Genomic DNA, 15000 nt, shown 5'->3' with positions numbered 1-15000 from the left:
CACACACACACACAGACACAGACACAGACGGAAACAGAGACGGACAGACACACAAACTCACACACAAACGGATACAGAGACAGACAGACACACACACACCACACACACACATAGATACACACACACACACACACACACACACACACACACACACACACACACACACACACACACACACACACACACACACACACATCCAAGCACACACACACAAACAGCAGCAGCTGAGAATTTCAGCGCAGCAATGACATGTACTGTCCAAAACTCCAGGAGCCGCTAATAATAGAGAGCTAAAGAAAGAAGCAGCCTTCCCTTCCCTCTATTCCTCTGTTCCTTTTCAATCTCCGACTCGGCATCCCGTCCTCCCTCAAACACACAACCAACCCCTCGGCTTCTTTGCCACCAGTCCACCAGTCTGCCAGTCAGTCACGTAAACACCACTACTCAAACGGGGTGTGAACCCCACCTGCCCTGCCCCACCCATCACCTACTGCCCCGCCAAACGTGTGCCGTATCAGTCCAACAAAGGGACATTTGACATGATTCCAGTAGGCCTCCTGCCTCGGTCATGCCCAGGTCTTTGCCACGTTAAATTACCTGATCCCCCTTTCCTTTGTTTACCTGCCAAATCCTTTTTCGCATTATGAGGATTAACGTAAGAAATATGTGAATCACGTCAATTAATGTCGAGTTCATCATGTACTGAATGATTGGAGCTGCTGACTGTCTGTCCGTCTTTTTGAGTGTTCAACGGTGTTGCAGTGGCAGTTATCTGGCCCACTTGCTCAGTCATCCAATCAGTCAACAGGCTAGCAGCCCGACTAGCCTATCTGCTAGCCTTGTAGCCAGCCAGTCCGGCTGGGGCCTGGAACCCGAGCTAGGAGACCTATCTATAGTTTAATGGGGGTAAAGGGAGGGCAGTGAGTGATGAGGTACTTTCTCTCTCTCTCTCTCTCTCTCTCTCTCTCTCTCTCTCTCTCTCTCTCTCTCTCTCTCTCTCTCTCTCTCTCTCTCTCTCTCTCTCTCTCTCTCTCTCTCTCTCTCCTCGGTCCCTCGCTCTCGCTCTCTCTCCCCTGACCAGCCTCTGTGTGATTTCAGTGTGTGTCGGGAGGGAGAGGAGTGTGTGTCTTATAAAGAGAAAAGTGTGTGCCAGTGGGAATAAAGTGCATTCAAATCTTTCAGAAGAAATTCTGGGAGATTATGGACTGAATTCCAAAGTGTCTTCTGTGCGTGCAGTCAAAAAGTGAAGGGACAGAGTTGTCGTGTGTGTGTGAGTGTGTGTGTGTGTGTGTGTGTGAGAGAGTTTCGAGGGAGAAACAATGGCGCTGACTCGCTCTCTCCTCCTCTTCCTCATCTTCTTCATGCTTCCTTTATGCACACTTGGACAACGCTACCCACAACCACAACAAAATCAACGTCGTCATGGTGACCCTGGCAGCTTCAGTCCTACCTGTCACCTGAGCAATGCGGGAGAATTGCTGTGCGATCGTTGTCAGACCGGATACACAGGGCCTCGATGTGGCAGGTAATACACACACACACACACACACACACACACACACACACACACACACACACACACACACACACACACACACACACACTTACGAAGGCACCCACACATTTACAAATGTACACACACACACACACACACACAAACACACCTGCAAGCATACACCAACGCATCCACAAATGTAAACACATACCAACAGCCATAAAATGGTTTATTTTATATTATTGTTTTTTTGTGCACATTTGTTCATTAAGTTATGCATGCACAACCATCTACTTTGAGATGATTCTTTCTTAGGTTGAAATAAATTAACCCATTACTGCCTCATTACTCTCTGAGTAGCCCAGTGTCTGTCTATCTGTCTGTCTGCCTGTCCATTTGTTTCTCTGTCTGTCTTTCTGTCCACCCCTCTGTCGGTTTTTTCTTTGTCCATCTGTCTGTCTGACGGTCTCTCTGTCTGTGTCCATCCGTCTTTCATACTGTCTGTCTGTCTCATGAATACATTTGCAAGGCTAGTAGGCTGCGTAACGTTATTTAGACTATACATTGACAAGTGATCTGTATCAAGTGTGTTCGCACCCTCTAAAAAGACACGCCAAAATTAGCTGTAGGATAGTTATTGGGATAATTTGAGCTCCTCACACCACATCCTCCCAAAGAAACACACTCCCAACCCCCTTCCCGCTTGACGTGAGAGTGGAGCGCTGCTTTCTCCTTTTCACTCTCATTCACTAAAACCATTTGGGACGGTCATCGCCCTCACCGGCCCATCTGACGTCTCGGTGGGCATTGGGGAACCCTGTTGCCGTGGCGTCGGCATTGCCCGAATGCCTTCCCTGCACTCTGACCGATGTCCAAGAGTCTTTTTATAAATCTGTGTTGCTTGTGTAGTTGGGGGGAGAGAGAGAGAGAGAGAGAGAGAGAGAGAGAGAGAGAGAGAGAGAGAGAGAGAGAAAGAGAGGGAGTGAGAGAGTCTGACTCACCACCACCAGCAGCTAGTGGTGGTACAATCAGATTACTGTATGTGAGGATCTAATAATGAAGGTGTAAACAGCGGAGGGGACAATCTTCTGAGTGGGCGAATGGGAAATACAAACCTTTTCCCTGATAGATGTCCATCTGTACTGATGCAGACAAAAGGGCTACAAACGCACAAGGACCGAGGTGTGTGTGTGTGTGTGTGTGTGTGTGTGTGTGTGCGTGCGTGCGTGCGTACGTGCGTGCGTGCGTGCGTGCGTGCGTGCGTGCGTGCGTGCGTGCGTGCGTGCGTGCGTGCGTGCGTGCGTGCGTGTGCGTGTGTGTGTGTGTGTGTTGTTTGTCCTGGCACCACGGTGCCCCGTCAATCAGTCAAGAGAAGAAGAAAAACCTGGACATGAGAGGGAAGATAAATTAGGAGATTGAGAGCCACAGCTAGCCCTGATGCGGCGGGCGACCTAGCGACCCGGCCACTGCGTAGCGGCGGCGGTCTCTGCAGCGTTTAGAGTAAGATGAGATTCTATTAGCCACAGGAGAGTTAGCCTGGGTAATCATCATCCACTCGCCCCCCTCACGATTAGCCTAATTGATCCCTCTGACGTCTACCTGCCATCGCACTTCATTATCCACTCCACGGAGCCGCCGCTGTTAGCGCTAACTATTGCTAATGCACTGATTCATCTGCATTACAGACCAGGGGGAAAAAATAACTCTTTCCCGCCCTACTTATGGGATCTTATAGGCTCTCTGTCCAATCAGAGAACTTTACAACTCCGAGCTGCAATCAAAGCTTTTCTTTGCGTGGTTTTGGATCGGGAATGGTAACCACATAGACTAATCATTTAATGTCTTTATTTTTTACAACACCAGCGCAAAGAACGTATTCTAGTATATTCCGGGGAAATGAAAAACACAAGACTAAAATAAAACAACAGAAACACACAACAACAACTCTCCTCTGATTGGCATCTCGCCTAGAAATGTAACATTTCATACTCTTCATTAAAGCCCGCCTACGCGGTCAAGGGCTAGTCCGAATACAAGCACCAACACCATCGCTGTCTTTCATTAGCAACAAGTGGAAGGCCCCTGGGGAGCCATAAATATCTTAATTGCCTTTGCACTGGTTGCGGTGAGAACCACTAAGACCGCTAATAAAGTTAATCAAGCCTAAATTGAAAAGAATACAGCGGGAGAGAGAGAGAGAGAGAGAGGTAGAGGAGAAAGAGAGAGAGATGAACCAGAGGTGACTGAATAATAGCGAGAGAATATTTTAAAGAAGTCTTTATCGCTCTGCTAAAATGGAATTCAATGCAGAGAAGCATAGAGAAAATAAGCAGAGAAGAGAGAATGGTGAGGATGAGTCAAGAGGTGGCCAGGGAGACAGCAGCAGGGGGAGAGGGAGAGGGGGAGGGGGAGGGGGAGGGGGAGAATCAAGAGCGGCCAGCGATTATTACCACTGACCCTCCTTGGTACTCAATACAACCTGCTTTATTAGCTTGCTGTTCGCTTGTGTGTGGGGGTTTTTGTGAAGCTGTGTGTGTGTGTGTGTGTGTGTGTGTGTGTGTGTGTGTGTGTGTGTGTGTGTGTGTGTGTGTGTGTGTGTGTGTGTGTGTGTGTGTGTGTGTGTGTGTGTGTGTGTGGGTTGTGTGTGCGCTGTGCACTACCACACACTTAAGTCAAGTGTCGAATTGTATTGGCAGCAGCGTAGGTTTCTGAGAGAAGTGTGGGGGAGGGGGGGAGGAGGGCAGGGGAGAAGGGGAGGAGTGTGTGGTAGAACAGGAGGAGGATGTGAAGCAGGAGGAAGGCTTGCTAGAAGGGCTAAAGATCAATTGCCTATAGGAAAATATTGCCCATATATCAAGCGACATGCATTTTTCCGCATGCGTTGTTTTATGATTGGACCTTTAAAGGCTGGATTATATTAGGTTCTATTCTGATCCACTCTGCTCTCTTCTGTTCGGCTCTATTATATCATGTATTATATTGTATTTTCTTCTATTCTATTCTACTTTATTTATATCATAATTATATATACTTATATTATTTTCGGTTTTATTTTTGATGTGCTCTGTTCGAATCCTCACTGCGCCTCTCAATTATATTATTTTTCTGTATTATTGTATTTATAGAGTAGCGGTATTGAGAGTCCTAGACGGGTGACATGGAAGAGGGTTTGGGAGAAGGGGGCTGGTGGGGGGGGCCATGGGCCATGACACCTGGTGAACACCATGGGCTGTGGCAGAGGCTGGCAGAGAGACAGAGAGAGAAGGGGGATTAGCTGGAGAAGGAAGGAGCAGTAGTAGAACTTTAAATAGTGAGTGGAAGGCGATGCCCAGTCCAGACCTTGTCAATAATAATAAACGATGAGGTCATTACTGATTTAAAACCTATCAAGCATATGGTTGAGCTATTTATGGCAAATAAAATACGATGTTGTGCAGTGGCTAGAGTCAACTGAATGTTCAATGTTCTACAAGCGGTTAGGGCTATTTGCTATTGAAGACTAGGAACCTCTGATTTGGAACAATGGCCTGAAAATATTTGACTGGTCTATTCATTATCATGTCAAATTAACCTTAAAGATCTCCTATTATACTACTTTTCTGGTCTTAAATTCTTATTAATGACTCCTATAGAGCAACCTGACACGAATCACAGCATAAAAAATTATGTGGATTTTTCAGGAAACACTTCCTCTCATCTGGGCTTTTCAGCGTTCTCTGTAAACACTTGGCTTCGTCCTTCTCCGCCCCCCTCCTGCCAACCCCACTCCGTTGTGATTGGTTACCTCCCGGAAGAGCATGTCGCAGCATTACCATACATGGAAAATCCGGATTGTTCTACGTAGATAAATCCCGGAAATCTGGGAATGGCGACCGTCGTCCCTAGTGTTTAGCACTCTGCACAGCCACCCCAGACGCTCAGATGTCTAAATGCATGTACATCATTATTTGACACTTTAGTATGGTTAAACATGACAATAAATCATTATAACAATGTTTATAGATCATAAAAGTCGAAAAAGCATGATAGGTGCTCTTTAAAGGACAATAAATAAACTGCCTGATCAAATCTATTGAATACGTATGTGGTGGTGCACTAGCATACCTAAGCAGACCCTGAACGGCAGCTATGAGCTTCACCTATATTATCTCTGCAATTCTATTTGTTACCTATTTGCTTACAGACTGAAGTCTTAAGTTAATGAGTTATGTTCAAATGACCCATGTGAATATCTGAGCATGTTCAATTTTCCAGACACGATTCTCAATGGCTGTCAGCAATGTCCCTCACAGAGATACAGACGTATCTCCGGTGGGACACGTGCGTATTCGGTTTATTCTTACATTCACATCAATCCCATACTCACTCCACTGGTCCTTTTTTGTTGCCTGCTGAGTGCTGAGCACTTTTGATCAAATTTAGAATCAAATCTGTTTCGCCACAGGTCTGTTTTTCTACAAGTACTGTTCCCAACCTTTGTTTCCACCACCCGCCAGGTGTGCCAATGGCTACTTTGGCCACCCCAGCAGGCCAGGGGGTTCCTGCCAGCCTTGCCAATGTCACGATAACCTGGACTTCGCTCTGCCCAGAAGCTGCGATCCAATCACAGGCCAGTGTCTTCGCTGTCGTCAGGGTTACGGGGGCGAGACTTGTGAGAGCTGTTCCGACGGCTACTACGGTGACGCGGTCAATGCAAAGAACTGCCAACGTAAGTTGAAAGTATTCCCTTTAAATGTAAAACTGTTGACACTTGCTTGTGTTGGAAAATTCTAACCGACTTAGGTAAAGTGTAAATACTAGTATGATTAAAAAATATGATACTAAAACCAGTAAAAGCATGTATATTCATTTTCATGATGTTGATCAACCCAAAAGAGCCATTTTATAGTATAATATGATTCAATTGCTGGTGTCATTGAGTAGCCATAAATAGTCCTTATTCCCATAATATAATCAAGTACGCAGGATAGTGTAACCGCATTGATGGGACGCACGTGTGCTAATGTGTTTTAGCCTCAGAACTAGCACATCGACTACCATCTGTGTAAAAGACAGAACTGTAAAGCCACAGCTGGCAAGTGGAAGAGAAAGAAAGGTAGCGGCGAGAAAGACGAGAGGAGGGGAGGGGGGGCGAAAATAGCCATGCAGATGGCGCTTGTTTGTGAAAATCTTTATTAACACCTGCGAGGCTGTCTCTGAAAAACACTGTTATTCAGAGAGGATGGGAGGAAAAGACAAAGAGACACAGATGGACAGATGGAGTGTGTGGCCAGGGAGAGACAGATCAACGCGCACCCACAAACGAGCGCTGCAAAAGGATTTGGTCAGAGACGGCCGGCAAATAGATCCGTTAGGAAACCAAGGGACAAACAAGGAGGGTCGGCCAACAGGCGGGCTGCTGCCCACCTGGTCCAATAATAATGTGGGTTTGATACTTCTGTAGTCCCACCCCCCCCCCACCACCACTCTACAACCCAGCTAAATGGTTATTGATTAATCAGCCTGATCTATGGCGTTCCCACAGTGCTGATCGGCTGCTTGTGTCTGGAAGGGGGTGTAGTCTATTGATCCTGTAGAGATGACAAAGGACCACCAGGAGGAATTAGTAAACCCCAACGCCTCTCTCCTTGGTCACTCCGTCTCTTACGGACTAATGAATGTTATTGATTGAAGCTACAGAGTCCAGGGCCAGTCTATATGAGCTTTATCAGATAAAAAAATCAGTAAAAGGGAGAATGGAAATCTCAAAAACTTTACATTTTCCTCTGCAACAGAGTTCCCAGCTGCCGTTCCAAGCGACGGCCATTTTGCGTTTCAATTGAAAGATTCTTAAGAGGCCCACACACAGCCCAGACTCAAACTAACGGCCAATTGCATTTATCCAACCCCTCTCTTCCCGTTTGACCCGTTCGGCAGAAAAAGGATGCATTGAAACACCCCGCAAAGACTAGTGCGAACTTCACAGTAGCGGGTACACTACGTTCTGCGATTGCGCGAGATGCAATAAGTCTTCTTAGCATCGGGTGGCGCTAGTCTCGTGGCGCTAGTCTCCAAAAGCTTCCAACACAGCTGAACACATCGGACAGATTTGTTCCCGAACTCGTCCGATTATCCCCATACGTTTCAGATGGCCATGGGTTGGACCAGCGTGTTCCACGCTTTATGTTCAGTTTGTTGCCGAAATCCCAGTAGCGCTAAATCACCATAAAATCACATTGTAGGGTTAGGGTTAGGGTTAGGGTTTATCATAACTATAAACAGTAAAAATGACTGTTTATGGACATCAATGTGCAGTCTAAGCACTGACTGGGTAGCCTCACCTACAATGTAATTAATTACTATATTTATGTTGCACTTAATATTCAAGTAGAAATCTGTATTGGCTGATAACTGGAGCATTGGGCGTGAAATACGAGAAGACACTGGGCTGACAGATACACCCATAGCGGATACGGCTTGATGTAACAGTCTGAATAAGCTAGCCTTGTTGATGCTAGGCTTGTAGTTCTAAGTGTGACGGCGGTGCAAGGATAGATTGAGATTCATCATGCAGCTACTGTTGCAGATCCCCGAGCCAATACACAACCAACATGAAACATCAATACACCCGTTCTTCTACCGCGCACACAGACGGCAGATTGCTCAGTAACAGCCGCATGTGTTTTTGTTTTGATTGCAAAAAAAGTATATTAACCAACCAGCAGACCAGTATGGTCCTAACAGCGGAATACATAGCTACATGTTATGCCTTAACAAGCTAGCATCGTGGCAATTGACAGAATGGAGTCCAGATGGTCCCCAAAGGCTGAGCTAGGGGGAGAGAAGGCAAGCGAAAGAGAGTAACAGTTTGTATGTATGTGTGTGTGTGTGCATGTGTGCGGGGGTTTGTTTGACAGGAGTGTGTTTTCCTCATGCAGGAGTGTATGGACATGCACTCATCTGTGTGCCTATGAGTATGTCTCTGTGGTTGCAGGTGTGTGTGTTTTCTTGCACTCATCTTTGCATGTGCATTTAAAAATGAGGCTGTGTGTGTGTGTGTGTGTGTGTGTGTGTGAGTGGGCATCTGTTGCAGCCCTCTCTCTCGCTCTATCGCCTCACATTCAGGGCTGTCTGCCACTCAATATATGTGTGTAGCTGTGAGGTTGCGTGTGTATGTGTGTGCGTGTGTGTGTGGTTGGCAGCCTATCTACCAGATGGTAGCTCTAATGCTAAAGCATTGAATGGTATATCATGAAAGTGAAACTAAGAATCAAGGACATAAGGGAGGAAATAGGAGAAATAAGGTGGTACACCAACAGCCTTTTAATACAAATACACATAAACACATATATATATGAGGCCGAACGAAGGAATCCAAAAAAAAGGAATCCAAATATCCACTTCCATATCTAGATTAATGGTCTGGTCTTTATTGTCCTTTATTTTGATGGAATTAGTAAGAGATCTTTCAAAACTTTAATGGTATGTAGAGTTGAAAGCTAGTGTAAAATTAAAGTAAGTTAACTGATCAATTCTGTTGTTTGTTTGTTGGTTTGTTGGTTTGTCTCTCTGTCTCTGTCTCTGTCTCTCTCTCTCTCTCTCTCTCTCTCTCTCTCTCTGTCTCTGTCTCTGTCTCTGTCTCTCTCTCTCTCTCTCTCTCTCTCTCTCTCTCTCTCTCTCTCTCCTTCTCTTCTCTCTCTCTCTCTCTCTCTCTCAGCCTGCCAGTGTCATACCAACGGCTCTCTCTCGGAGGCGTGCCATCAGGAGACGGGCCAGTGCCAGTGCAGGGAGCACGTGCTGGGGAGGCAGTGTGATGAGTGCATGGTGGGTACAGCTCAGTGGGCCTGCAGCAGCCATGCGGACCATTTTTTGTACCCAATTCAATCCAAGCCAAATTAATTGGCCTGGAAAATAAACATTTACATTTCTTAAGCAGTCAAAAATAATGACGTAGGTAATCATTTGATAATAAAGGAATAATACTAATGTAATACATCATACTGTATTTGTTTTGAAGTAGGATATAACATTTTAACAAAGGGAACCAAACGGGGTAAACTAGTAGAATATAACTTACAGAGGTAAGAAACGATGACATTGAGAGATCCTAATCACGTCTTAGTGCAGCTGTATCACGTGTTTCTATTCCAGCTCTGAGATCTTGCATAGGTCGGACACTGTTCGTTCTCTTCCTCATGCTACCAAAAGGTGGCGCCACATCATCCACGCTGCCTCCGCCACTCGCCCCCACTTCCTTCCTCCTCTTCCTTCCCCCCTGTTCAACCGTTCTCATCCTCTTCCTACCGCTCCCGTCCCTGTGCTGTGATTGGCCCAGCCTAACTGCTGGTGGGACGCAGAGCGCCAGGAGTGCCTGCCGTGCCAGTGCAGCCCACCGGGGGCGCTGGCTCAGCGCTGCGACGTGGAGGGCCGCTGCATCTGCCGCCCCGGCTACTCGGGCCGGCGCTGCGACCTGCGGCGGCAGGGCTACGAGCGGCGGGAGACGCGGCGGCCCGTGGAGCGCGTCCCCGTCGAGGTGGCCCAGCAGAGATGGGACACCCCGTCTCGCCACGGCGGGGCGTCCCGTACGGGGGGCTGTCCCCGAGGGGCGTACAGGCCCAGGATAGCGGTAAAGCGTGAACGGAGCGCATCGTTCATGGCTTGTTCGGGGGGGGGGTGGCGGCACAGCTGTGTGGTGTGTTGTGATGGCGTCGCTGCAGCAGTAGAGGGGTTTGGTTGTGAGGCTGATGTTGACGCTGTGTGTTTTAACATGGTGCATGATGCATTTTCGTTGAATTATTTTGTGCTAAAAGCATTGGCTGTACAGGGGGGGGGGGGGGGGTTGATCCCCGGCCCTGTCTGCGTTTGGGCCAAGGTGTCCTTGAGCGAGAACCCTGGCTGCTACTGTCCAGTTGGTGACCTTGGGTCTCCTTGCATGTCGTTGTCAGACTTAAGTTGATCATGTCAAGTCTGATGGCAGACGAGCTTGAGGTTGAGCTCGTTAGGGTCGTTTCTTTACCTTCATGTGTGTTTTCAACCAATCATGTAGCTGAAGGCAGGTGTCTAAAGTCGTGTCAATGGCTAACAGCGGACACAAACTCGCCCAGAACCTCCAATACTACGTTAAAAAACAAGCTCAAACGTTTGGTCCGGACCCCGGCAATCGTTTCAAATCAACACTGTGATGAAAACTGCTTCTGAAAGCTTCATCCACTCTAGTGAATGAGTTTCTCTTCAATAGAATATCTCTGTACTAAAGCAGGAAGCAATGCGTAACCCCGCCCCTTTCAGTGGGTTGGACTTCCGGCCCAGCCTCTGTGAATGCTGAATCCGGGATAACATTGCATGGTGCTCCTCTCGCTGGGGGTTGCATGGGCCAATGGCCTTCGTGTCATACAAATACAAATAGCTTAACCTCAGTCGAGATATTCCCAACAGACACTCTTGCCCACACCACTCGGCTGTGGTGTGCTGTGTGGTTTGGTATCGTTGTGTGTTTTCTATGTTTTAGTGCTGTGTTGTGCAGTGGAGTGGTTGCGGTGGTTTGGTTAGCATGAAGCCCTGTGTTGTGTGGTGTTGTGCGGTCATGTGTGCTGGTTTCGGTTAGCATGTTGCGCTCTGTTCTGTGCTCCTTCTCTCCTCGCCATCACTCTCACTTTATTCATCCTCTCTTAACTCTACCTGTTACCTCCACTGATTCATTTATGCAGGCTTGCAATGTGTGTGTGCGTGTGCAGACCATAGCTTTTTCAGCAGTGACACACACACACACACACACACACACACAGACACACACACACACACACACACACACACACACACACACACACACACACACACACACACACACACACACACGCGCCATTCCACTCTTGTATTCCCAACAGGGAAAGTGTGACATTTGGTTTGACTCCATGTACTGTCAAGCGTGACCAGAAGATCATACATTCTCTCGCTCTCTTGTTCTCTTTCACTCACTCTCTCTCTCTCTCTCTCCCTCTCTCTCTTTCTCTCTCTCTCTCTCTCTCTCTCTCTCTCTCTCTCTCTCTCTCTCTCTCTCTCTCTCTCTCTCTCTCTCTCTCTCTCTCTCTTTCTCTCTCTCTCTTGTTCCCTCACCGTCCCTTTCTTCTCTCTCTCATTCTCTCTCACGCTGTCCCTAACTCCCCCTCTCCCTCCATCCCCAGCTCTGTCAGTGCCTCTCCCTCCCCCCCCTCCTTTTCCCTCTCTCTGGTTGGGTAATTGCGTCGTGTGTCCCCGCAGCCCCAGACGCACGGCCTCGCCAGCGGCGGCTCGTGCGTTCCGTGCCACTGCAACTCGTTTGGCTCCAAGTCGTTTGACTGCGACGAGGCGGGCCAGTGCCGCTGCCAGCCGGGCGTGGCGGGGCCCAAGTGTGACCGCTGCTCCCGGGGCTTTTTCCTCTTCCAGGAGGGAGGCTGCACACGTAAGCACCGCCGCCCAGCCTGCTGCCTTCTCCGTGTGTGGAGAAAGAGTCTCACTCCGGGTCTTCACACCATGTCTTGGTCCTTTAAAATACATTTTGAGTGAGCGGGATCTGAAGTGAGACACTTTCTCTTCTGAATGGTAGTGCCACTGAAATGTTGATCAGATTGAATTAAAAGCTATAGTTATTATGCATTGTTAAAGAAGGGGAGCTTGTTTTGTTTTTAGGTTCAGATCTGGGAACAAAGAGGAGAGAACATGTTGATTCCTCATACTGTTTACACTGCTTTGTTCACTCCTCTCTCTTCATCTCCTCTCCTCTCCTCTCCTCTCCTCCCCTGTCCTCTCCTCCCCTCTCCTCTATCCTCACCCACCCCTCCTCTCTTCCCTCTCCCCCTTCTCTCATCCCCATCTGTCCTCTCCCTTCCCTTCTTCTCCCCTCCTCTCCTCCCCCATCCTCTCGCCCCCCCTTCTTTCCTCCCTTTCCCTCTCCTCTCCTCACCTCTCCTCCTCCCCTCTCCTTCTCTCCCCCACTACTCTCCTCTTCCCTCCCCCCCTTTTTTCGACATGACTCTCCCCGACCCTCTTCTCTCCTCCTCCTCCTCTCACCCTCTCCTCTCCTCTCCTTCCCCTTCTAACTCCTCCCTCCTCTCTCCTCCACTCCCCTCCCCCCTCCTCTCCTCTCATCCCTGGCTCTCCCCGGCCGTCATTCCCCTTCTCTCACCCCTGTCTCCCCTCTCCTCTTCCCTCCCCCCCCCTTTTTCGACCTGACTCTCCCCGACCCTCTTCTCTCCTCCTCCTCCTCCTCTCACCCTCTCCTCTCCTCTCCACTCCCTCCCCCCTCTCCTCTCCTCTCATCCCCTTCCCTCACCCCTGTCTCCCCTCTCCTCCCCCCTCCCCTCCCCCTGCTCCAGCCTGTGACTGCAGCCATGTGGGGAACAACTGTGACACCAACACAGGCCAGTGCATCTGCCCGCCCCACACCATCGGAGAGAGGTGCGACCGCTGCGCCCCTAACCACTGGGGCCACGACATCATGGAAGGATGCAAGGTACGGCTCCTTCACACACTCTGGATCTTTCAGGGCCCATTTGGGATCCTTACAGGGTTACGTTTCTGGTGTTTTTCCGACATTAAAACTTATTTGATGATGTTCGAAATGATTCAGTGTCATTGTAATATCCCAAGTGAAACACATTTATAAATTCAATCATGAACAAATTATTTTATACCCATACATATCATTTATAAATGTTTGAGTACAATTAAGTATCACGGTGATAGCCGTACTTTGCAGGTATTTATATTAGGGCTATTAAAATTTGCCCGATAATAATGCATTAACGCAATCTTATTTTAATTCGCATTAACGCATTAACGGTTCTGCTTTTCTGATTTTTAATGGTTTTGCCAACAGAATGTCAACATTCAGAATATAATTCCTTTTTGTTTTCAGTTCCACTTCCTTTACATTCAATTACACTTGCAGTAAGTGACTACAATTTGATTACAATTGTACTCAGTAACTGACTGTTTGCAATTCCCAAATCTGTGGTGTTCCGTAGGTTTCATATTCAACCCACACCGAGTGAGTCAATAAAACTCCCCCAGGATCACTTGGTCTAGTTTTTGCCTATTAAGTTCATTTGGTATGACTGATGATGAGACCACTGAAAGTACATTCATTGTTTATTTAATCTATAAATGTCACACATGTGCTTGTTGAAAAAATAGATCACCCAATAAGGTTAAATGATCAACTTTATGGGGATAAACAAACAAAATAACAACACTAAGGCAAAATGTCGAGGGCAATTTTGCCTGTCTGTGCTGCTGCCAGAAGCAATGCTGCAGCACAGTGTGCTGCCTCAAGAGGTATTTGGGGAACCCAGCTCTGGAGGGCTGGCCACAGGTGTCAACAATAGCTTGATGGGGGGAGAGGCCGCCTTGGCAGTCTGAATGACAACAGGGATGGAAAGCATATGCTAGAAGTCTTGCTAATGCATTATACGACCAAATCTATCATCATATTGGCATACATATAGGCTAATGCCATTTATATTCAATTTGAAGTATGATTCCTGTAGCAATCTAAATTGGAACAAATTTTGCATTGAAAGATATGTCTATATTACTCGTGTCAAGATTTTTTTTATATTAAAGTACATTAAATATATATATTCAAAATAATCAATGTTCATTCTAATATCGTTGCACTATTAACCAACAAGTCTGAAACCAAAGGGGAATTGACCCATCATGGGTCACCTGGACCCCAGGAAACATGTTCCTGTGAAATCACCTCAGGACACCCTCCAGAGAAACACACACCAGAGAAACACAGACCGGAGAAACACAGTCCAGAGAAACACAGTCCAGAGAAACACAGTCCAGAGAAACACAGACCGGAGGAACACAGACCAGAGAAACACACTCCAGAGAAACACAGTCCAGAGAAACACAGTCCAGAGAAACACAGTCCAGAGAAACACAGACCAGAGAAACACAGACCAGAGAAACACAGTTCAGAGAAACACAGACCGGAGAAACACAGTCCGGAGAAATACAGTCTAGAGAAACACAGTCTAGAGAAACACAGCCCGGAGAAACACAGTCTAGAGAAACACAGTCTAGAGAAACACAGTCCGGAGAAACACAGTCTAGAGAAACACTGTCTAGAGAAACACAGTCCGGAGAAACACAGTCCGGAGAAACACAGTCTAGAGAAACACAGTCTAGAGAAACACAGTCCGGAGAAACACAGTATAGAGAAACACAGTCTAGAGAAACACAGTCCAGGGAAACACAGTCCAGAGAAACACAGTTCAGAGAAACACAGTCCAGAGAAACACAGTCCAGAGAAACACAGTCCAGAGGAACAAGCAGAAGCAAGGAAGAAATTAATACATTTTACATCAAACAATGATGTAATATAACGCATAGTATAACCCCAAGTCTAATAAACGGCTATCACCATCCAAAGAGGGATTTTTTCAATTTTTCCAGCTGATGGACCTAATTAATAATGACACACCACATACCAACCGATTAACAATCATCCATGAAACAGCACTGGTATGACAGTGCTG

At 47.3% G+C, this 15000-nt stretch overlaps 1 protein-coding gene across 5 annotated transcripts in view; it reads left to right on the top strand.

Moving 5' to 3' along the window:
- lama2 (laminin, alpha 2) overlaps positions 1 to 15000 on the top strand; it is a 158218-nt gene that overhangs the window by 71481 nt on the left and 71737 nt on the right. For 4 of the 5 annotated variants that reach the window (XM_030345512.1, XM_030345510.1, XM_030345509.1 and 1 more), the window contains exons 20-25: positions 1439 to 1525; positions 5992 to 6203; positions 9192 to 9298; positions 9810 to 10100; positions 11732 to 11912; positions 12826 to 12962. In XM_030345512.1, coding sequence (XP_030201372.1) covers positions 1439 to 1525; positions 5992 to 6203; positions 9192 to 9298; positions 9810 to 10100; positions 11732 to 11912; positions 12826 to 12962 — 1015 coding nt within the window. The remainder of the gene's footprint in view (positions 1 to 1438; positions 1526 to 5991; positions 6204 to 9191; positions 9299 to 9809; positions 10101 to 11731; positions 11913 to 12825; positions 12963 to 15000) is intronic. The other variant, XM_030345511.1, reaches the window with a different exon arrangement.

The sequence above is a fragment of the Gadus morhua genome, chromosome 21 (genome assembly GCF_902167405.1).
Source record: "Gadus morhua chromosome 21, gadMor3.0, whole genome shotgun sequence".
Lineage (NCBI taxonomy): Eukaryota > Metazoa > Chordata > Actinopteri > Gadiformes > Gadidae > Gadus > Gadus morhua.
The sequence above is the reverse complement of the archived record's forward strand: the minus strand, read 5'-3'. Positions and strand labels throughout refer to the sequence as shown.